General features: G+C 38.1%; 1 protein-coding gene across 3 annotated transcripts in view; it reads right to left on the bottom strand.

Annotated features, from left to right (window-relative positions):
* B4galt6 (beta-1,4-galactosyltransferase 6) overlaps nucleotides 1-25,136 on the bottom strand; it is an 82,098-nt gene that overhangs the window by 48,812 nt on the left and 8,150 nt on the right. For all 3 annotated transcript variants that reach the window (XM_063231802.1, XM_013157197.2, XM_003474100.5), the window contains one exon: nucleotides 12,587-12,703. In XM_063231802.1, the coding sequence (XP_063087872.1) occupies nucleotides 12,587-12,703 (117 nt within the window). The remainder of the gene's footprint in view (nucleotides 1-12,586; nucleotides 12,704-25,136) is intronic.

Genomic DNA, 25,136 nt, shown 5'->3' with positions numbered 1-25,136 from the left:
GACGGCTCAACAAATGTAAGTTACTACATATAACACACCGTATTAACAGAGCCGAGGACAAAAACACATGATCATCTCAATATTTGTGGAAAACCTTTTGACAAAATCCAACATGCCTTCATGATAAAAAAAAAACCCATACAACAAATTGGAATAAATGGTCCTTATCTCAATCCAATATAACCCATCTATTACAAATCAGCTGTCAACATCACAATAAACGGACAAAAATTGGAAGCTTTCATTCTAAAATCAGGAATGAGACAAGGATATCCACTACTACTACTCCTGTATAATTCAGTCTGAAAACATGAGCCTCATCAATCAGACAAGAGAAAGAAATAAAACAGTAATGAGAGGAAAAGAGGAAATTAAACTGTAACTATTTGCAGATGACATGATGCGCTATACAGAAGACCCCCAAAACTCCACCAAAATGCTGCTAGAGTTAACCACCAAATTCAGTAGCATAGCTGGATACAAAGTCAACACTCAACATCAAGAATATTCCTGCAAAATATAAGAAGCTCACTTAGAGACAAACTAGGGAAAAAATACCTTTCACTACAGCATCCAAAAAAGTAAAATAGTTAGGAATCAATTTAACAAAGGAAGTAAAAAAATCTTTATATTGAAAATTACAGTACTCTGAAAAAGGAAACTGAAGAAGATACCAGAAAAATGGAAAGATATTCCTGGTTCTTCAGTAGGAAGAACTAACATAGTGAAAATGGACATACTTCCAAAACTACTATACAGATTTAATGCAATCTCAATCAAAAAGCCAATAGCATGTCTCACAGTATTAGAAAAAAACAATCCTAAAATTCATTTGGAACCAGAAGAGACCTACAGTACCAAAAACAATTCTGGGCAACAAAGGCAAGGCAGGAGGCATCACAATTCCTGACTTGAAATTATACCATGATAAAAACAGCATGGTAACGAAGAAAACAAACAAACAAACAAAACAAAACAGACCCAAGGGTCAATGGAGCAGATAAGAAGATGCAGAAACAACTCCAAACATATTCAGCCACCATATCTTTGACAAAGGCTTTCATTGGAAGAAAGATACTCTTTAATGAATGGTGCTGAGAAAGCTGGCTTTCTACTTGATGAAGACTAAAACTAGACTCACATCTCTCACCAAGTACTAACTAACATCAAAATGGATCAAAGATCTAAATATTAAAACAGAAACATTTAACCTGCTAGAACAAAGAATAGGTAGAACTCTTGAAGACATATAGGAAGGCAAAGACTTTACGAACAAAAGCCCAATGCACAGGAAATATTATAAAGAAATCAAAGAGATCACAAGCTTTTGCATAACAAAAGGCAACATCAACAAAGTGAAGAAAAATTCCATGGTGCAGTACAGAATTTTGCCAGCTGTCAGACAAACGACCAATAGCCAAAATATATAACTCCAAAAAATTAAGACTCCCCAAATTCAAAGACTAATTTCAAAAATGGTTATCTAAAATGAATAGACACCTCTCAGATGAAGACATAGAAACAGCTGATAAATAATGAAAAAAATGTTCAACACCACTGGTCATTTCAGAGGTGCAAATTAAAACAACCTGAGGTTCCATTTCTTTCCAGAAGGAAAGGCTATTATCAAGAAATTAATCAATAATAAATGCTGGCAGGGCTGTGGGAGAAAGAAGCTCTTCTCCATTGTTGCTGTAAGTGTGGACTAGTGCCACAACTGTGGAAATTAGTGTGGAGGTTCCTCGAAAATTTTGAATTAGGATTGGGAATATAGCTCAGCAGCACAGTGCCTGCCTGAAAAGCATGAAGTCCTAAGTTAATTCCCACTACAAAAACAAAAACAAAACCAAAAACACTAGAATTATAGGTTCCATTCCATCTATTTCCCTTCTCAGTATTTTTTCTGGAAGAATTAAAAACATCACACCACAGGGATATTTGCACACCCATGTTTATAGGGGTACAGTTTGTAAAGCTAGACCTTGGAAACAGTTCAAATGCTCATCAACCAATGAATGGATAAAGAAGATGTGCTTTTTAATACAATGTAATACTACTCAGTGTTGAGGAAGGATAAGCTTGAAACATTTCTAGCTAAATGAATACACCTTGGGACCATACTCTTAAGTGAGATAAATCAGACATACATTTAAGTTCCATATTGTTTCTCTGGTGTGACAAACTGAAAGTATAAATAAGGACCAAAATGTATAATGGATAATGTGAAAAAGGAAGAAAATGTTCAAAGAGGAAGGGGAACAAGGAGGGGGGTGGGAAAAGGAAGGAAGAGAAAAGAAGGAAAACTATGGAACCAAGCTTTTGTAATAAGGAGAGGAGGAGGATTTGAAGTGCAGAGGGGAATAGGAAAAAATAACAAAATACATCACGTAGAGATACTAATTCCTTATGATGCATGTTATCGTTATGTCTAACATGTACCAGTTTAAAAAGAAACAAATACACTATAAAGGAAAAATCTAATAAAGATAAAATAGTCTTAAAGAGAAAACTGCCGTCCTATAATCTGCTGTTATGGGCATTCTGAAACTTGGCAAAAAAGGATTCTCTTTATTCAGTTTTTCTTACACATTTATAGGAGCTCTTTCCACAATTTAGTAGCTCAAAATAGAAGATAAATAAATTTGTCCCTAGGATCCACTGCCTTTGTGTGTTCCAAAAGCTCATTTTCTTATAATGCAGGAGCAGAAAAATATATTCTCATGTATCCTCTTACTGTCATATGGGAACTTTATCAGAGTATATTCTTATTCTGTGTAATTTTCTGATTTAGTCATTCACACACGGCCTCTCACCCACATCCAACTTATTGAAATTTCAAGCTCCAAAGTTCCAAGACATCTCTATAAAACAAATTAACAGTCACTACTCCTGTGGATTCTGGTGACAAAAAGAGGGCTAGAGAGGCCATTTTCTTCTTCCAGTGTTCTTCATAAAAGAACACTTTCATACTTTTACCAATTTTAAAGAACAACAGAATTTTTTAGAAACACCTTAAAGACATGTAATTACAGCATATACGCTTCCTTTGAACACAGTTTTGGAGCTAAATGTGTTATTTTTGGCCACATCAGTATAAATAATCCTATGGAGCTCAACTCACTGGGAGACTTAGCAAAATGCCTGCAGACTCCAAAGTCTTTCCCAGTGGTATTTATTCTTATACATCATCTCAATGTATTACGTGTAGTCTGCCTCTCTGAGTATTTCCTTTAAAACCAAATAGTCTTTTGTTTCTATCATCTAATAAATACTTATGGCATAGAAAACTGCAAACAAATGCTTCACAACTGATAATATAGCCAGTGGTTTAAGCTTTTGGGAGACTTGCTGTACTAAAGCCACAAAATCATTATTCCTGCAAAGATGGATAAGTGAACAACATTCATCAAGTTTAACCACTGTTTTCAAAGCTGAGGATGGTTTTTAAAAGATTGTGTATGGTAGATGCATTTGTGAGATCTACCCCAAGTGCTGTAAAAGGTAGACATTATTTCATCTAATGAACGGATGAAATCGGAATGCGTCGGAATGCGTCCTGGGCCCTCTTCCTGTGTTCTCCCCCTCCAGACCACACCCAGGACAAAGAGAAACAGAATGAAAACTGCTGCACAGATCTCTTCAGCTCTCACTGGGCCTTATCTGTCACCCAGAAGGAGAAAAGAATGGGGACCAAAGGTCATGGCTTTTCTTTGCCTTGCAAAAGGACACTTTAAACTGCACAGCAGAAACTTAAGGAGTCCTACTCTGTTACCAGTAACTTGTCACATCAGATAGGCAGTGCCTGAGGGCCTCCTTTTATTTATCCATCAAATAAGAAAATGCGCTGTTAATTATGTCAACCTACCAACCCTAACACTGCACACCTTTATCGTCTGTCTCAGTAAATACACCTTGTTTTTCTAAGCTGACCAGCTCTACAGGCTACAAAGAAAGGTGTTTGGTTATGAGAGTATATGACTTCTAAACAAAAATATTATCTATTTACATCTGATGCTGCCTAAAGTCAGGAAGAGGGTTACCAACTTTTTTGACATCGAATGTACTTATAAATAGCGTAAACTATCTACCTTTGATTGTTGAATTTTAAGGCAGCTACTGTGTATGAATCAGTTCTCCTCTATGGTGAAATTAGTTCTTTGTATACCCCATTGGCCATTTTCTCCTTTTGGGCAAATATGAGTCTGTGCAGAGAAACTACATGGATTATAAATAACTGCTGATGTTTCGGTCTCTCATAGAAGCCTGGAAGAGATCCTCAGAAAAAGACTGTTCTTAATGCTATGTCTCCCTATACAGGTAATACAAGCTATGGTAACTGTTTGATAAATGCTGGCTAACTGAACTCCATTTCCCTTTCTCTTTAGGCAACAGAGCCCCAATTTCCTTCAGGATACCAGTGTGCTACTTTATTTCTCAGTGTTCTTGCTTATGGCCAGGCAGTGAAGCTGTATCCAAATGAGATGTATGAAGAAATACTGCCTGGGCTTTCAGGAAAGCTCAGTAGCAGGCACCCAATCTGTTCTTCCTCCTTCTGTAGACAAGTTCAAATACACAGACTGGGGCCAGAGCCTCCTGTGGCTGAGTTAACTGAAGCAACACAACAGAACAGAAGGTGAAAAGCCTATGGTGACCTAAGCCTCCACAACAACTTTTACAAGAGAACAGAAAGCCTGAAGTGTTTAAGCCACAGCCTTCAGGTATTTGTTAAAACCAAACCCAATTCCTAACTGATGCAATAACTGCCTGTCTCCTAAGAACAGTTTTCCTATCCATAAATGAAACACATGAAGAGTTTTCAAAGGTTCACAAAAGCAAGTGAACTCTCATCCAAGTAGGTATTGGTTCTCTCATCTTTACTGAAACTATGACCTGTTGAGGGAGGAAAGGATCTTTTTGTTTTATGTTCATTTGTTTTGCAGATTGCTGGTGGGAGGTAATGCGGTTTTTGTTTGTTCTTTGGTTTCAGGAATCAAACTCAGGACCTTGGTGCTTGCCAGGCAGGCACTGTGCCACTGAGCTATATTCCTGGGCCATAGTAGTATGTTTTGATTAAGTAATCACTCCTCCTAATCAAGTTCAGATCTACAAACATAACTTACATCCAAAACTTAGTCATATAAGTAGAGTAATAAAGGTAGTTAATATTTCTTTACAGCTGAACGATTTTCTTTTTTGTTTTTTGTGGGTTTTTTTCGTTGGACTGGGGATTGAAATCAGGGCCTTTACACTCAGTTGTATCCCCAGTCATCACCTACCCCCATTTAAATTTTTATTTTTATTTATTTATGTATTTGTCTGTTTTCTTGGAAATAGTTCAAGCTGCCCTGGAGTTCACTATGTAGCCCAGGTTGGCCTGGAACTCCCAGCAATTCTCCTGCCTCTGCCCCTACAGTGCTGGGATTACAGTGCTGGGATTACAGTGCTGGGTGTTTGTCAACAGGCCCACCCCAATCCCTTTAAACTTTAAGACAGGGTATCACTAAGTCACTAAACTGCCCAGGCTGGAATCAAACTTGAGATCTTTCTAATCTCAGCCTCTCAGACTGCTGGAATTATCAACATGCACCACCATGCCTATCTAAGCTTTCAATGGACACTTTCACAATCAACATATTTGACAATCCAGGACTGTCCTAATGAATCTTTTTAAAACATTTAGACTTCTACTAAAATTGAACTGTTCAGAAGACTAAAATGCAGATCAATTCATGAGACTGTTACTATATTATTAAAATGTCAACCACGTTGATACAGTCTTTGTAAAAGAAATTAAGATTAAAAGATTAAAGGAAAACAAAGCATGTTTTGATCTGAGGCATCCTAAACAAATCAGGCAAATGACTAGAATAGATTTTGTAATTGATGTGTGACACTAAATTGCAAACAGTATCTTATAACCCTGAATCCTTTAAAAGGCCAAGCTACCACCCATCTTAACATATATTTAAGAAAAGGCACTTATGGTTAGGAGACAAGGAACAGACAGGATAGGAGACTGTGAGTTTGGGTTTACAGTGAGACAAAGAAATGTCTAAATCTTTTAACTGTTTACAATGAGAATACCGGGACTTCCAGGAAGATGACAAAGCCATAAACAGCAGAAAATCAACCTCTCTGAGATTCAGAATCCAGATAACTGCAATGTAACAACTTGGGGAGGAAACGAAAGGAGGAGGTGGATCCCTGGAACCCACCAGCAAAATGAAGAGGCACACCTCAACACTCCTAGTGTGAGAGAGGAGACTACAACTTACAGAGACTCAGCAAGATCAGGAGACTCGAGTAACCTGCAGGGAAAAAGGCACCAGCAGCACAGGAGCAGAAGCCTTAAGCTACAACACCTGGTGAGTGACTCTGGCTCAACATCTGCAGGGGATACTGGCCTAGGTGGCCAGATGCCATTTCAGGGGGAGCCGACTGAACCCAGGACTCAGAGCATCTGTGGGTTGGCTTCATCTCAGGTCTCTCAGGACTGGGAGAGACACAACCACAGAAGACATGCAGGTCAGGGAGCCATGGTCAAGGTCAGCAAGAGACACTCAGAGTGCTGTAGGCTGAATGACTCAAGCCCCAACCTCACAACTACAGGCCAAGATCAGCCTGAACTTCTGTGGGATGAATAGCACCAGAATATGTCCCTTGCCCTATTCCTAGTGCAGGTTTACTGGGATTATCCAGCACCCCACCCTAATCCTACTATAGTCTTGCTGAGATCATGCAGCACAGACCTGGGTTCTGTCTGCTCCCTTTATTTACCAGTGACAGTGGAGACACACCTGAACTGGACGCTACCACAGAACTGCAGACCCCAGAAGATAACCCCAGGCTTTGAATCAAAGAGAAACCTCTTTTTTTAAATTTGCTTTTTTATCTTCTTTCATGATTGTTTTTGTTTTTTCATGAACAAACTGATTTTAGTTTTAATTCTTATTTCTGTTTCTTCCTTTCTTTCCCTCCTATTGTCTTCACCAGTAGTCTTTATTTTGTCCTTCAACTCTATTTCTGATCTCTTTCTCTTCTTTTATTTAGTTTTTCCTCTTATCCCTATTAAAGTTCCTCCCTTGAGGCTAAAAATGCTCTATTGGCAGGATATTTATCTTAGATTGTTATCTTATTATACCTATGCCTGAAAGTGGCAAATTAACACTCCACACAGTCTATCATTTTCCAGAGGGTGCTTATGGTGTTATTACTGACTGCACTTCTTTAGCCAAGGTGATGTTCTTGTGATCAGTTGTTCTTCCTTGAATGCCAATTCTGAGACTGTCTAGGAGTCATAAACAATACCATACCCCAGTACCAAAGAATTGGGTGCCAGTCAAATGGGCAGCAACTTTCCATCCCCAATAAAGTAAAACAGCAGGATCTTAGGACAGACTCAAATGTCAAAAGCCTACACCTAGAAAACATCTCTGAGAAGCAGTCATTTCCTAAGGAGGTCTTGATATTAGCAATAAAGCTACCTACCATGAGTAATTTATATGCTCAATATACAAAACAAATTTTAAGAAACAGAAAATGAGGAGACATGGAAACAAGATGCAACACCAGACTTCCAGCTCACACAAGGCAAATGTAAAATGGGAATGATACAGAAGAAATCAAAAGACTCCCTCCCAGATTAATTTTCTGAGATTATAGGATGGACGTAACAAAGCAGGTGAATGAGTCTCTAGAAAAAACAAACCAAAAATAATTTCACAGATAACTAAAGAGATAATGACCATAATGAAGGGAATGGTTAGTAAATCAAGAGTACACATTTTAAGTACACATTTTAAAAAAAATAGAGGAGCTTAGAAACATGATGGAAACCTAAGACTGCCCAACACAGGAAAAGATTGTATACCACAAAACAGATTTGAACAGATATCCAGGAGATTGAAAATTCCATTGAAAGTATACAGAGCAGAATCAACTAAGGTGAGGACAGGAAATCAGATCCAGAAGATGGCCTTGTAATTAGTGATTATCCAATGAAAGACTTCTTAAAAATTGCAAAGAACATAAAAAATACAAACCACAGATACTGGTTGATGATGCAAACAAGAATGATACAATCTGATCATAATTAATGAAAAATCAAAAGACTGCACAAAGGACACAGCCAACTACACAAAACAAACATCAATTCATATGAAAAATCAAATAAGCACCAATACCATCGTACTGAGGGACCTCAATAGCCCACTGTCACAAAGAAACAGAACAACTGAAAAAAAATCAACTAGAAACTATCAGAACTCAATCAGTCCTGTGAAGAAATGGACTTAGTAGTTATATATGGAGTGTTCTACGCACAAGAACAGACTTTACATTTTTCTCTGCAGCACATGGGACTTTTTCCAAAACTAGACCACATACTAACTCATAGAACCTGATTAAGTAACTATGCAAGAATTAAAATTACCGCATGCATATTATCAGATCACAGGGCAATAAAATTGGAAATCAATGGCAAGAGAAATCACAAAAACTGCATAAACACAGGGAAACTATATTAACACCATCTGAATAACTAATGGGTCACAGATAAAGAAGAAATTAGTTTCCACAATTAAAAGATAATGCCAATACAACATATCAGAACTTATAAGACACAACTGAAATAGTTCTACAAGAGAAATTTATTAAAAAAACAAAGAGAAGGATAGAGAAAGAGGGAGAGGGAGAAAGAAAGAAATTTATAGCAATGAATTCTCATGAGAAAAACAGAGCAAGCTCAAATAAACAACCTTGAACTTCAAGCTTTTAGAAAAGGAATAGCAATTCATGCACAAAGCTCATATGAAGGAAGAAATTATTACAATCTGAGCAAAAGTTAATGCAACAGAGACTAAAAAAATTAGAATCAAATAGTTCCTTAAAAGATTGAATAAAATTGTCACATCCCTAGCCAACCTTATCAAAAAAGGAAGAAAACACTCAAATCCATGTACTAAGGGTGAAATCACAACAGATCCTGCAGAAATCCACAAAACCACCAATATCTACTTTGATAAATCTGCACTTTAATAAGGTGGAAAACACAGAAGAAATACACAGATTCCTAGACACACATGAACTGCAAAGGCTGAAACACATGGTAGAAAAATTCTAAATAACCAGTATCAGTCAGTGAAACTGAAGATGTAATTAAAAAACTATCAAACAAGAAAAATCCCAGGTGCTAACAAGTTCACTGATGAATTTACAAGAAATTTAGAGAACACACAATGCTGTGGCTTCTCAAACTTTTAATGAAATTACAAAGGAAGCAATATTCCCAAATTCATTCCTGGATGCAAGCGTTACCCTGACGCCAAAACTATAGAAGGATCCAACCCAAAAAGAAAACTGCAGGTCAATCTCTCTAATAAACATAGACTCAAAAACCCACAATAAGATATGGGCAAACAGAATACAGCAAATTATCAAGATTATACACTGTGACCAATTAGGATTCATCTAGGGATATATGGATGATCTAACATATGCAACTTTTAAATGTCACATACCATATTAACAGAGCCAAGGACAAAAACAAGATTATCACAAGAGATGCAGAAAAAAAGTCTGACCGACTTCAACACCCATTCACAAAAACTACCATCTAGCAAACTGGAATAAATGGTCTTTATCTCAATCTGACAGAAAAATCAACAGTCATCATCATACTAAACAAAACTGAAAACTTCCATGCTAAAATCAGGAACAAGGCTAGGATATCCACTATCACCACTCTTTTACTTAATATAGTTCTGGAAACATTAGCCTAAGCAATTAGACAAGAGAAAGAAAAGAAGAAGACAGGAGGTTAAATTATCACAATTTGGTAATGATACAATACTCCACACAGAAGGCTCTCCAAAACGCCACCAAAATGCTGCTAGAGTTAACCACCAAATTCAGTAGCATAGCTGGATATAAAGTCAACACTCAAACCTCAATAGTATTCCTGTACAAAATAAGAAGTTCACTGAGAGGCAAATTAGGGAAAAAATACCTTTCACTACAACATCCAAAAAAATAAACTTAGGAATCAATCTAACAAAGGAAGTAAAAGATCTTTACACTGAAAATTACAGTAGGCTTTTCAGATCAAAAACAATGTCAGAAAATAGAAAGATATCCTTTTTACTTAGGTAGTAAGAACCAACACAGTGAAAAGGACATAGTTCCAAAACTGTTACACAGATTTAATGCAATTCCAATCCAAATAACATCTCACAGTCTTACAGAAAATGATCCTAAAATTCACAGGGAACCAGAGGAGACTGTAAAATAGCCAATGGAATTCTGGGCAACAAAGGCAAGGTGGGGGCATCTCAATTCCTGACTTGAAATTATACAACAAAGTTACAGTAGTTACTACTACTGTGGTGGTGGGGGGGCCTGTAACAGATAAGAAGATGCAGAAACAGCTTCAAACATGTTCAGCTACCTCATCTTTAACAAAGGAGCCAAACACCTTCACTGGAAAAAAAATTAGTTTCTTTAATGAATGGTGCTGGGAAAACTGTTTTTCCACATGTTGAAGATTAAACCTCGACCCGTATCTCTCATCATGTACTTAACTAAAATAGAAATGGATCAAAGATCTAAATATTAGAACACAGACCCTAATCTGCTGGAAGATTGAACAAGTAAAACTGCTGAAGACATAAGTATAAGCAAAGACTTTATGAAAGCAAGTTGATCACACAGAAAATATTACAAAGATTCAACAACTGAGATCACAACATATTAAAAAGCTTTTGCACGGCAAAAGAAATTATTAACAGAACAGAAACAACTCATAGTGCAGGAAAAATTTTTGCCAGCTGTTGCACAGACAAAAGACTAATACGTAGAATATATAAAGAACTCACAAAAATCAGACCCCCTAAACTTAAAGACCCAGTCCAAAAATGGGCATCTGAAGTGAATAGACACTTCTCAGAGGAAGAAATAGAAATAGCAAATCAATACGTATTTTCAACTTCAAAATCACTGGTCACTCAAGAAATACAAATCAAAACAACACTGACATGCCATCTCATTCCAGAAAGAACAGCTATTACCAAGAAATCAGCCAATAACAAATAGTGGTGAGGCTATGGGGGAAAGGAGCCCTTTTCCACACTCCCTTCACTCTGGAAATCAGTGTGGATTCCTCAAAAAACTAAAACAAGAGGTTCCTCTTGACCCAGTTATTCCCCTTCTTGATATACATATTCCTGAAAGAGTTAAAAGCATCATACCACAATGATATACACATTCTCATATTTACAGCAGCACAATTTGCAATAGCTAAATCTTGGAAACAGCCTAGATGTCCATCAACAGATAAATGGACAAAGACAATGTGGTTTTTATATTCAATGGCATACTACTTTGACATAAGCATAAACTTGAGACATTTTTAGGTAAACAGATGCACCTTGAGACCATACTTTTAAATGAAATAAATGAGACACAAATGTTTAAATATCCCAATGTTTCTCTTGGGTTAAAAACCTCAAGTGTGAATAAGGACCAAAATGGATGAGACAGTTATTGAAAAGCAGGAAGAAAATGTTCAAATGGTAAAGGGAACAAGCGAGGGGGGAGGAGGAAAAGCAGCAAAGGAAATGAGAAAAATAAAGAGAATAAAATGAAAAAAATGGAAACAAAGCTTTTGTATCTAAGGAGAGCAAGAAAGGTTGAAAAGAGGGAAGGGAAATGGGAGAGAAAAAGAAGAATCAAGATATATTACATACAGATACAAATTCCCTACAACAATTGTGATCATTATGCAGACAAAAATTGTAGCAATAAAATTAATTTTTTAAAATGGCAATGCTGTGTAGTGGGTGTAAGAACTGGCAGTTCCACTGGGCCCTTTAAAGTAGCACCACAGCTACAGAGTGAGCTCAAGGCCAGCCTGAACTACATAGTGAAATCCTGTCTCAGAAAGACAGAAAATAAAATAAAATAAAATAAAATAAAGTAAGCACCCATAATCCTTTGGAGGAACACTGCCATGAGCAGCATTAGCATTCTTCCACACTAAACCCATTTCCACCATTTCACTTCGCTAAACCCTTACTGAATGTGACCTTCTAGCCCATAATCTTTTGTGAGTTTAACGGAGATTCTATTTCTAAACATTCTAAGAAGAAAACAGTCGCTACATGGTTCTAGTTTTATAAAATTTCTCCTTTAGCTCTTTAAGATAGTCATACAATTATTAAGAATATTCTATAATTAAAGTGTTCTCTTACAATTAAAACAGTACATGCTTTCTAGACATAGTTGGAAAATATTTTAGGAATAATGGGTATGAACAATAGGATAAGTAATTAAGCTGCAAAAGTTATGACTTTGTGATTAATTTCTCTTAAATACAGCTCTTAACATCTGTACTTGTACTTGGTACCAAAGCCCATCACCCGAAGTGTGTGACAGATTTGTTTTTGCACAATAAAATAATCTACCAGTTCACTTAGTAGAAAATGCCTCCATCGTTATCAGGGACTTACTTGGAGGCAAACCAAGAGTTTAAAAGATCTGGCTTACACTAAGATGCAAAAGCAAACCAAGATAAAAGAGGAAGCAGCCTCACCTGTGCCATTGAACGTTGTGTTTTTGTTTGTGTACAGTCTGATCATATGTCCTATTGTCTTCACATTTTCTCTCAGCATTATACCTCGAGCTTGTACCATAAAGAGATATGTGTTGGCTAGAAGAAAAGAAAGACAGAATGTCATAACATAGTAAGCTTTTCTTATTTAATCAAATAAAATTTAGAATTAGTGAAGTTGGCAATAAACTAATTCAATTATTATGCTGATGAGGAAAAGAAATATAAGACTAGTTCCCACTTTAAAGTTTACAAAAACAGGGACCATAGCTCAGCAGTACAGTACCTGCTGGCAAGAGTGAGGTCGTAAGTTCAACTGCTGGTACAAAAAAAAATGTTAACAGAAACAAACTTTTAAAACAATAGAGGGCTGAGGACATAGCTCAGCAGCACAGGGCCCGCTAAGCAAGCGCAAGGTCCTGAGTTTGATTCCCAGTACCAAAAAAACCTCTAAACTTTTAAAAATAAAAATGTACTATCTACGTATCAAATAGGATGAGCCTAAAATGAACAAACTGAATATCACAATGAATTCTTTACCCTTAAATGATTTTTCTACTACACAATGTAAGCACTTAGTCACTTCAAAAGATACTTTATCACAAGCACTCAATTTCACACCAGTAGGGATAGCTTATCCAACAGTTAACACACCACAAATCACCATAATCGAGTATGGATACAGACCTTATAACTGATTCTGCAAATACTCAATGTGTTGGGAGGAAAAAGTGAGCTACAGTCAGCATCTATTACCGTAATTTCTCTGAGTGTTAATTACTTGAATTTTTATATTCTCTTTCCATCACAAGGCTTCCTACCAAGGTAGCAAACATAGGCCACATCAAAAGTCAGAGTGCATTTGAAGGCTGCTCAGGGCGATTCTCTGCGCTACACGCTTCAAAACAAGCAGTGCTTTCTTCCTATGAGAGAAACTGGTCAACAGACACAAATGGCCGAAGCCTGGGGCTCTGCACCCAGCCTCCGCAGGAGGGCAGGGGACTGGGCCCTGGGGTCCGAAGGCTGGCTCTCCACTCTGCCTGGCAGCGCGTGCATGGGCACAGCTTGTTGGATCTCGGTTTCCCAGTTTTAAAAAGGTGGCACGGCACCAGGTGCTCTCTAAAGCCTCCACCACTTGAAATTCTCTGATCACCAAGTCAGAAAGTCCGAACTCCACTCATACATGCGGCAGAAGCTCCTTCTCATGGCGAAGACAAAGTGGTTAAGCTCAGTCCACCACTGTCAATGCTGGGAGCAGCCACAGCTGAGCGCGCAATGACACTAGAAAAATAAACCTGAGTGAAAAACTAAGAACCAAAAGCTAACTTTCTGGCCCTGCTCAGCCTCAAGATGGCACAGAGACGAGCGAAACATCTGTATTTGCCACCTCCTTCCTATGTCTCATGCACTAGAACTTTCTCAAAGCACATATGAGCAAGAGCAAGTGAAATGGTACTTCTGTAAATTCTTTTTCTTTTACCTTCAATGAATAAAAATTATGAAAAAAAAAGCCTTTTACCTAAGTTTTACCTGAACCATTTTTAAGACTGTGATGATACACTTTTTAGAAAGAAACACTACAATTAGACTTAACTTGTTTAGGCTTGAATTTATCATACTGGATTATCATACCACAAAACTTACTGAGTGGACTTTAGAAGGATGAAAAAACAGAAATAAAGAGAAAAAAGAAAACTAAGGTAAAACCAGGCAAAACTAAGGTAAAACCAGGCAAACTAACATTAACAACTCCACATAAACCAAGCCTAAGGTTTAACAGACATAAGGAGAGGAGAGACAGCAAGTAGATTATTAATGCCAATCAGCTGATTTGGATATTTTTTGATCCAAAAATTATATACAAAATATTTATTCTGTATCAGACTACTCAAAGGCCTACCACACAGAATTGTCAGGTGGCCTAGGTCACAAAACTGTTAAGAAAAAGAGTACTGACATTACCTACAACACAAGAGTGAATTATTTAACCAAAGAGTTCATTTACTATTTACTAGCTGGATGAACAAAAAAGAAGTTACAGACACCAAGCTCTCCAAATGGGAAATCTATTAGTTCATTTAAAATCACTTGCAGCTAATTGAGTTACATTCCTTAGGTTAATGGTCCTCAGGGATTTAATCCCTAAAGATGAGTGAAACTGAATTTAACTACATAGCAACTGTTAGTAGAAAGAAAGTGACACATTGAACTGTTGAAAGAAACATAAGAATGGTTCTGATTTTCCAATTTCCAAATATCACACCACAGTCAACTAAATATTTACTAGACATCATTAAAATGTAATACCTCATTAAGAAAACTGTGATATCGTATTAAGAAAAATTCAAGAGTAAGTCCTTATCCAAAATTTCTATTTTAGTTTATAAGAAACCACTCTTCAGAAAACAAATAGGAAGTTGTTTCTCTGCTTTGCCCTTGGGCCTTTGAGCAATTCACAAATATACTAAAAACACCACTACTTAATTAAAAATATGCTGTATGTTCTTTTACTTAGCTTATTTTCTATTTCCCTCTGCATGACACACAAACATAATCCACTGAGCAGCTATGTTTTACACGTGGGCTCTTCAAAAGTCAGCAGGGCGGGGATATAACTCAGCAGCACAAGCGCCGGTTGAGTTTGACTCCTGATTTTAAAAAAGTCACTATTTCATAAAACCTTCCAGGCACCTTACCAGCATTTGTTAGGAGATTTTAAAGCCTGCCTCATCCTCCATTAAAGAAAATAAAATACATCTTCTACAAAATTTCCCCCCTTTCAATATCCAGCTGTGGCCACTGGGCACACTGTTGAGTATGCAAGGTAAGAGGAGGTGCCGTTCTGCAGGGGCCGAGAAATGGTTCCTTGGAAGGACTCTAACTATACCTCTCTTACGCTGAGATCCACATGGCACAATTTCCAGGTGCCTTTCCCAAAGGGAAGTCAGGTACAGAGAGCTGCTTCTGAAGGGAGATGATGTTGGTTAGGCAGTCAGGTATGCACTTACATGAAATGTAGGGCTGGAACTAAGAAAGAAGGGCTAGAAATCACAACAGTGGGCAACAGTAACATAAAAGTAAAAGCCTGAATTAGAGTGGTGAATTACCAGGAAAGTTTTAAGGAGGTAAGAAGGTAAAGACACACACAGAGACCATAAAGAGGCACAAAGATTAATGATTCCAAGATGAACCAATCTCAGCTTGAATCCAGTGAAGAAGTTAATGGATGAAAGAAGGAGAGGAAAGGAGAGGAAGAGAGAAGGAGGGAAGGGACAGGGGACTGGTGAGAGGGAATGGGAAGTGGAGAGAAAGAGAATGTGCGCACACATGAGCTCTAGAGCAAGTGGCAGAGGGATGAAGCAGGGAGACAGACCCTTCCAGGCCGCGCTCCCAGGGCCCCACCTCCTCCAACCAGGCTTCAGCTTCACACCCCAGCATCACCTCCCAACACACTCACACTCAGCTATGGACTCATCAGTGGGCTAATCCACTGAAGAGAATCACACCCTCAGCATCCAATCACCTCCCAAAAGCCTCTATGAGCATGTCAGACTTTAGCAAGATACCCAAGCCATAACAGTACTAATAGGATTCCCATTCTGTAGACACAGAAATAATTAATTTGCCCAAAACCACACAGTTATTAGCAAGTGATGGAGCAGGCTGGCTACAGTGAACTATTGGCACAATCACACCATTTACCCTCTGAACTCTCTAAATGCTAAAGCCTTTAAGAAATCAGTCTCCAAGAAACCAGTTTCTAGGGCTAGGGATTTGGCTCAGTGGCTCAAGCACTTTTCTAGTAAGTACAAGGTCATGAGTTCAATCCCTGGTACCAGAAAGAAAGAAAGAAGAAACCAGATCCTTTAAGAAACAAAAGAAAAACAAATACTTCAAGAGACAGTGACAGCTGGATATGGTGGCACACACCTGTAATCCCAGCACTTGGGAGGCTGAGGCAGGAGGACAATGCAAGTTCAAGGCCAACCTGGGCTATAAAGTGAGTTCAAGACCAGACTGCACTGCAGGTCAAAACCCTGTCTCAAAAAGACAGAGACAGACAGACAGACAGAAAAATTAACACATCAAGTTTCAGAAAAAGAAAATCACAGATGGTTAAGTCTAGAAAAGGTTCTTTGGAAAAGAATGACTGAGCATAACTACATCTTGAATTTAAAAGCCAGAGAAAAGAATAAATAATTTATAAGGTTAAAAGAGTAAGGAGAGAAAGAAGATGTCCTCTGATGGAGTTAACAGGGAGAGGCTCTAAGGAGCACAGGTACGGAACACACCCAGGGAAGAACAGTTCGGTAGTAATGGAAAATAGGTAACTAGGTCCCAGAACATTGGTGACTCGAAAAACAGAAAGGACGGGAAAAGAACGACAGGCCACTGTGAGGATGAGATGTAACATGAAAGGTGAGGAACAGCTACACATGGACATTAGGAAGGCTGCGGTCGAGGAGTGCGGGAAGGGCAGATCACAGCCGCAGACATCCAGGACACAGGGGTGGAGGCACAGAGCAGACTTCCTGCTGGGCTCCGATAGGGACAGCAGTGGGAAGTGAAGCAGGAACACATCGAACCAAGGAAGAGCTGCTGAAATCTTCCCAGGATGCAGCACACTGAAAGCATAAATTACTAAAGAAAAGGAGATGAGTTAAAGTCCAGCTGAGTACCAACTCAGATCAGACATCACGTTAAAGACTATGTATAAATACACGAAAACATACACATGATTATAATTGGTTTAGTTCTCATAACCAACTGTGTAGGTCGAAAGGATGCCCTCCAAAAGATATGCCCAATTCCCAGAACTCTGAAGCAAGTTATGCAGCTTGAATTCAAAACTCAGCATTTAAGGACAGGTCTGAATCAATCTGAGGGGTAGAGATTTGGAAGAAACAGTGGATGAAAGTCACGAAGGAGAGGGACTGACAAGAAAAAAGAAATCTTCATTGTAAAAAAACTGACAAGCAGGGCGTGATGGCACACACCTGTAGTCCCAGCATTTGGGAGGCTGAGACAGGAGAATTACTGCAGTTCAAGACCAGCCTAGGCTGCAAAGTGAGCTCAAGGTCAGCCTGAACAGCACAGTGAGACCCTGTCTCAAAAAGAAAAAAAAAAAAAAAAAGAAAAAAAGAAAATTGTGACAGAAGTAACAATCTAAGGAATAAACCAGATTTTAATTAACACAAAAAGATGGAATCTAGAAGAGATACTTCAGTTTGAGGAGAGAAAAAGAATTTTTTTATATTACCTATAACACATATAAGGAAAAAAATAATGTAAGAGAGAAAAAGGCAAAATATCACTTACAGTTACCCAAATAATATAAGGGGAAAAAAAGTAAAATACGCTTACATTCACTCTTCACATTAACTACAGATACCTAATCAGATAGCTCTGAATCTTTAAGAATTCACAATCATCTTTTTAGTATGTTTCAGATATTGAAAAGTTATCTTTCTGAGTGGCTTCTGTCAGCACACAAACAGTTGACCCAAGATATGTCTACTCAGAGGATAATTCAGACAGAGAAATAACAAAGAGAAACAGTCTGTGAAACAATCCAGGATCTGGTTGATAATATAGACTGTGCTCACTGGTCATAATCAACAACTAGGAGATGTCAACTCATGAAAGCAATGGATAAGGATGAAGAAGCTGCTCTGGGAGATGATGAAGATGTTCCCTATGAGAACAGTGTTAGGCAGTTCTTGGGTGAATATAAATCATGGCAAGACAACATTCAGACAGTTCTGTTACGTTAGTCCAGGCTATGGGTCAGGTTCGAAGTCAAGAACATGTTGAAATGCTCCAAGAAATCACTTCTACCTTGAAAGAACTGAAAACACAAAGTCAGAGTATCTATAATAATTTAGTGAGTTTTGCATCACCGCTAGTTATCGATGCAACAAATGAGTGTTCGAGTCCAACGTCATCTGCTACCTATCAGCCACCCTTTGCTGCAGGTGGAACTTAACGACCTTGTCCTTGCCAGGCAGGTGCTTATGCTGCTGAGCCATATTCCCAGCCCTGTCTTTAAAAGAGAACACAAATACCTTGTATTCACAGATCCTTAAAATTTTATTTTATGAAGTAAAAATAGATGATCATTGAGAAATTTAGAAAAATACTTAGGAAAAGGACATTGTCCCATTGCAGTTGGAGCAGTCTGGAGCAACACAGGCCAGAAGACTCAGCCTGATGTCATGTCACAGAATGCTAAAAACCTGATCAGAAAAACCTTGCTATATCAGCAGATACTCCAAGCACCATCCCAGGAGCTGGCAAGGATGTTGCTTGTAGTCCTAAAAAGGCTATCAGAGATGCTAAAACTGGGAAAGCTGTGCAAGAGAGAAACTCATATGCAGTGTGTGGAAGAGAGCGAAAGCCAAATTAGAGAGCCGAGATGTTGACCTCAACAGGTGATGTCAGCTGCTGAACAGGTTGACTATGTCATTAAGGAAGCGACTAATCTAGACAACTTGGCTAGATAACCTCTATGAAGGTTGGACAGCCTGGGTGTGAATGGCAAGACAGTAGATGAGTCTGGTTAAATGAGGTCAGACATCACCAGAATCAACTCAGCCTCAGGCATGCAAAGCCACACCACAGTCGGTGGTGATGCAACTGGGGGCTTACTCTGAGGAAACCTAGGAAACCTCGGTGCACTAGGAAGTGAATCCTGAAGGACAGGTGCACTCAGGGATACGCCCAACACCATGGCCTGCAACCCCAGGGTCACGGATAAAGAAAGCAAGCTCACCGCCTGAACACGGAGATTGTCTTTCTGCCACAGAACAGCAGCAAATGTGTCAGGAGGCTAGCTGAGAAAGAAATCCAGATGCCGTGGAACACAGAGTGATTTGGAACTCCATTCCATCTGACCCTGTGTGCATGATCCAGGAAAAACAAATCCCACTCAGAAACAGAGAAAAATAGGGCCACGAAGAAATCATAGCAAGAAAGATATGTTACATTCAGATGCTCATAAAACACTTGTTGCTTGGCAACAGTACTGATTGGGTTGACCAGTAAGTACAAAAAGGCTATGTGATACAAATTTCAGGAAAGGACTGAAAATGGAGAGCTTTGTCACAGATACACTATATTGGAAGAACTTCTGTAATGAAGGGAAAAAACCACCCCATCAATCCCTGCTCCTCCAGCCACTTCCCCTTTCCTATTCACCTAACCTAGTGGATCAGCCATCTTTCAGATTCACTTTTATTTCAATCCTTGTACTTTGTATAGTTCCAACTCAGTGCTGTTAACTTGTATTTGGAGAAAGAAACAGGAATTCCTCCAAAACTACTGATTACATGGAAAATTCAAGGATTGTTAAAAGATCTGAGGATCGTATACAAAATGTAATTCTGATTATTTGAGTCATTTCTGTGATTCTATCATGTACAGTTTCCAGAACTGTCACTGTGCATTCAAAAGTAATGAATCTTGGGGCTGGGGATTTAGCTCAGCGGCATAAGCGCCTGGCTTGCAAGCAGGCAGTCATGAGTTCGATCCCCGGTACCGATAAAAAGCAAAAAGACCAAAAAAAAAAAAAAAAGTAATGAATCTTATAGACATTTGATTTACATACACTTCCCTTTTCTTATAGTGTACATTTTTTGGAGGTCATCAAATTTTCCCTCTTCTGTGATTGCTGTAGGTTTTTTTCATAGAAAGTAGCTAATCCGATGTAATCTTTCACCTTTTTAAAAACCAGGATAGAGTACCTTTAGAATTTTACATTGTTGGCTACAAAATAGGGGCTGGGGATTTAGCTCAGTGGCATAAGCACCTGCCTTGCAAGCAGGCAGTCATGAGTTCGATCCCTGGTACCGATAAAAATGAAAAAGACCAAACAAACAAACAAACAAAAAAAAGCAATAAAGTGATCTTCTGGTGGAGGTAGAGTGAAAAAAAAGTTATCTTCTTTCTAATGTCATGTTCAATAAATCTCCAGAAACTACTCATCCATGTTGGTAAGAAAAATTATACTGTATTATCACGAATAGTAGTGGTATAAACCCCAGGAAACCCAGATTGTATATGAAATACCATTTATACTTTGCCTAAGACTAATGCATTGCTCAGATTACAAAAACACTAATAAACTTTGATGTTGTGCCAGGTTGTTAAACAGTTCCTTTCATGTCCAAGTTCTATCTGGAGAGTATTTTACACAAGCTGATAATAATGAAAAGCCAGATATGGATTCAAAGAAATCCGTTGTGCAAGGAACAATCAACCTACAGTATCCTGCTCTCCACCTTCAAGCAAGTCATGGGCTGACTAATAAATACAGAGAATGAAAAAAAATTCTGTATCCAGACTGTCTTAGTTATTTTTCTTGATGCTGAGACAAAATACCCAGCACTCAAAGTTAAAGGAGAAAAGGTCTACTGAGCTCACAGTTTGTGAAGGTTTCAGTTTGTATACAGCTGGCTCCAAGGCAGGTGGAAGGTGGCAAAGGGGCAACAGTTCATAGCAGCGGAAGACAGCAGAAACAACAAGCAAGAACAAGACAGGCCTCTTTCTGTCCCTTATATTGTATCCAGTCTAGGATTAGGGCGGTGCCAATCCAATCAGTGGATAGACCCAGAAATCACCCACCCTTAATCCCCACCCCCCAGTCCCAGCACTACAAATCAATCACACACTTTAGATTTGGTCACCTCTGAAGACCCTGTGCCAGCTCAACACAAACCACAACAGAGTCCCATTTTATCAAACAGGTAGCAAATACAACAAATGTATGTATACACACACACACACACACACACGCAGATCTACTTCCGATCTGAGCCAAGAGCTTGTTTGCTGACAGAAAGAATTAACATAACACTTATTAAGAGTATCACTTCACTCTGCAGGTAACAGTTATAAATTATTTTTGGAGACTGGTGTATTTAACTACTGAACATGGTTAAATACAGAATACACTCAAAAATGTATACATCAGGGGAAAACCCTGTATTAATATTTCAATTAATATGTATTAATATTTCAATATTAATATTTGAAATATTAATGTATTTATATTTCAATAACCTGTATTAATATTTCAATATTAATTTGTGAGACATCATAAGATTAATACAAGTTACCTTTGCCCTTTGCAATTACAAGAGGTGTTCAGAGTGGTGACCATCAGCCTCCAGACATTTATTAGTATGGTGAGTTTCTTTTTTTTTTTTTTGTCTTTTTCCTTTTTTTATCGGTACCAGGGATCGAACTCACAACTGCCTGCTTGCAAGGTAGGTGCTTATGCTGCTGAGCTAAATCCCCAGCCCCAGTATGGTGAATTTCTGAAGGGTGTATACATTTTTTGGGCAGAATCTGTGTATGACAATAAAAATATTTATTTTCTGTGACTCTCCAAGGGGCCTTTGATTTCTTTCTAAAGAACAAAGATCCTGAAGAGATACAAACTGCCTAAAACAATAGAAGTGCTTTTGTAACAACCAGATCAGCAGTTCAGCTGAGTTTAAAGGCAGCTGATAATTCAAAAGGCATCCTCTGTATAATCTACTAATATGAAAACATTATCTGACAAAAGATATTTGTGAGCTCTGCCCCTGTGAATTCACTATACTATTTGCCTAACACAAAATGCATCTCTTCCTCCTAGCATTATAGGAACCCTAAGAGAGTTAATGAACCACACTGAGAAAATTAGAATCAGGAGGACATGAAGGAACCTTGGAAGGAAAAATGCAGGCAATTAAACAGATTTTAAAATTTAATCAAGAAATCCAATGATATTATAGACCAGAAGAGCAAATTATAAACAAACATGCCTGGAAACATCATAAAATTGTTGAAAATTAGTGGTTTCAAAGTACCTAAGCAGAATGTGAAACAAACCTCTATCCATTATGTCAGTAGCACAAGCGCCTGCCTGGCAAGCGCAAGGTCATAAGTTCAGTTCCCAGTACCAAAAAAAGAAGAATCTCTATCCATTCAAGAACTCATGGGGGGGGGGGGGTGACTAACTGAACTGTTTTACTACCATGCCCAATTTCCTTTTCATAATTAAAACATCTTTTGGATTTCAACTTACTTAGTAGCAATAAGAAAATGACTCTAAAACAAGAAGTAGAGAAGGAAACCACTAGGTAAGAAATGAATTTCAAAGATGGCCAGAGAGGGAAGTGATGGAAGGGGAATGAAAAAGAATTAGAATGTGTCACACAAACACACCAACACCCCCCCCCGCCACCGCCATGACTGCAATCATTACGCACTGCAAACATGTACTAAAAAAAAAAAAAAAACCAAAACTATGAAGATTTCTAAACCAAGAGCATAGCCTTAAATCAGTAAACAAGACATCTTATAATTTTCTATCTTCAGTATCTTGATTCAAATGAAAAAGCCTAATTTCTCTTTCCCTAAGTAAAACTGGAAACTGCACTACAATTCGAAGCCATAATCTCTTTTTCTCTCTTAAAAGGCATGTTCTTACTCTGTTGCCCAAGGTGACCCTGAACTCCTAGTTCAAGAAATCTTCCTAACTCAGTCTCCTTGGAAGCCGAGACTATAGGTGATCCTCACCACCTCATTAACTTCATTATTAAAAAGACAATATGTGTAACACAGTTTCAGAAAAACCACACTGACACTTGCAAGTCTCAAATATACAAAAACAAAACAACAGAATATCTCAATCAAGACATGGTGCTACAACAAACTTCATACTGTTACTTAAACATAGGCAGAGTATTTTAAAAAGACTTCCAGCCAAAGGGGACAAAGTATTATTTTGAAATTACTTCCATTAGTAACCTAAAATGCTATCTAGTACTTTAAGAGATTTTATTACTCTTGTTAAGTAAATTACAATGTATCTTTCTAATAATTACTGCACCATAACACTTTCAGGATTGACCTATGACCCAAGCCTCTAGTCATCAGACTCATAAAAAAACACATGATGAGGTTGTCTTAAACAATGTATCTGCCCATTTCCTTTCTGCATGAAAACTTCACCATTCCAGAGAGCCACTCTGTCTGAAAACAAGTTAATCAGGTTTTCAAAATGAAGATTAGTTCTATGAAACACTAAATGATGTAAGATGATCAATTCAGTAAGGTAAAATGACCACTTATTTTCACCACCACCCACCCCACATCATTTGAAGTGTTTGTCAGAAACACAGTTCCCAAGCCACAGAATTACCTAGGGTACATATTAAAAATGATTCAGAATTACAATCTCAATCATCAGCAATATTCCTGGGATATAAGCTTATTAAAACAGCTCATCTTAAGTAAGATCTGGGCACATTCATATTTGAAAACCAATGCTTCTAGTAATTTTCAAAACATAACTAATAACATTTGTAACAACCAAACCCAAGCAAATCTTCCATATTTCATATTAGTTAAATTTACATAATCCTCTTTTACATAGCTTTCTAACATATGCATAGTTCATTCATGACACAAGGCATCCATGTTCATCCTTAAACTTAAGGAACATACATGATTTGATGAAGTTCAAACCTTTACAAAATCAAGTAATCAACCCTAAAAATAAAGATGAAACAAAAACTGTATTTATTTCACCTTCAAGGAAAATAAAAGGTTAGCTAAAAATTACTACTATATACCCTCCTAAACATTTTGTTGTGCCACACAGCCAAAAATATTACTACTGACATAAACACCCTGTAAATTAACTCTCCTATTTCAACTGAGTAGTTTTTGCTGCAGCTTAAAAACTGCCAAAGTCTGCTGCAACTGGTTTTATCTATAGGAGCCTGACCATAAAACACAGAAAATCAAATTGGCCCTATATAAGTATACAGAATGCACCAGAGAATTACAAAAAAAAAAAGAGGTAGGGATGTCACCTAAAATTCTCCAGTTGAGTCCTAAGGTTTACTACAGAAAACATTTCCACTTTGCAAAGGCTCATCGACAGCATTACACATATCCTCAGAAGACCTATTTTCAACCTTTAACTGACCTCTTCTGCAACTTGAATCACCATTCCTTGCACACTGTATTCTTGGTTAGTATCCTGATGACAGAAATGGAAATAAAAGGCATTTTAAATCTAGTACTAAATGAAGTCCACTAGGAATTAAAAATCAGCAAGGCAAGGGGGAAAGGAGAAAAGGAATAAAGAAGCAAGGTAGGATGCTCTTTAAAGGGGCAAACTGCAGGTTCAGCCTGTCAGGTGACAAATACAGACGCTGAGGAACCCCAAATGCAGCCAAGGAATCCAAGCCTTAGAAGAACACACTAAGCAGCACCTCAGAATCTATATATAGCTCCAAGCAAACATCAAAGACAGGCTTGAAAGGGAAAAGGAGGCACAAAGCCATGCAAGCGGAGGAGCAGGTAGAGGAGCAGGTCTGCTCCTTGCCTGGCGGAGCTGGGGTGCTGTCTCACCAACAGCACAGACCTGGGGACTAGGAATTATTAGAGACCTAGGCTGTCTCCCCCAGGCAGCCCAGGAAGGATATAGGAAGGAAGGACATAGGAAGGAAGGATTTCTTTCTCTCTCTCTCTC

This window comes from Cavia porcellus, unplaced genomic scaffold (assembly GCF_034190915.1).
Source record: "Cavia porcellus strain 051 isolate PalLab524CR breed Dunkin Hartley unplaced genomic scaffold, mCavPor4.1 scaffold_20, whole genome shotgun sequence".
NCBI lineage: Eukaryota > Metazoa > Chordata > Mammalia > Rodentia > Caviidae > Cavia > Cavia porcellus.
This window is presented reverse-complemented; position numbering and strand designations above follow the sequence as displayed.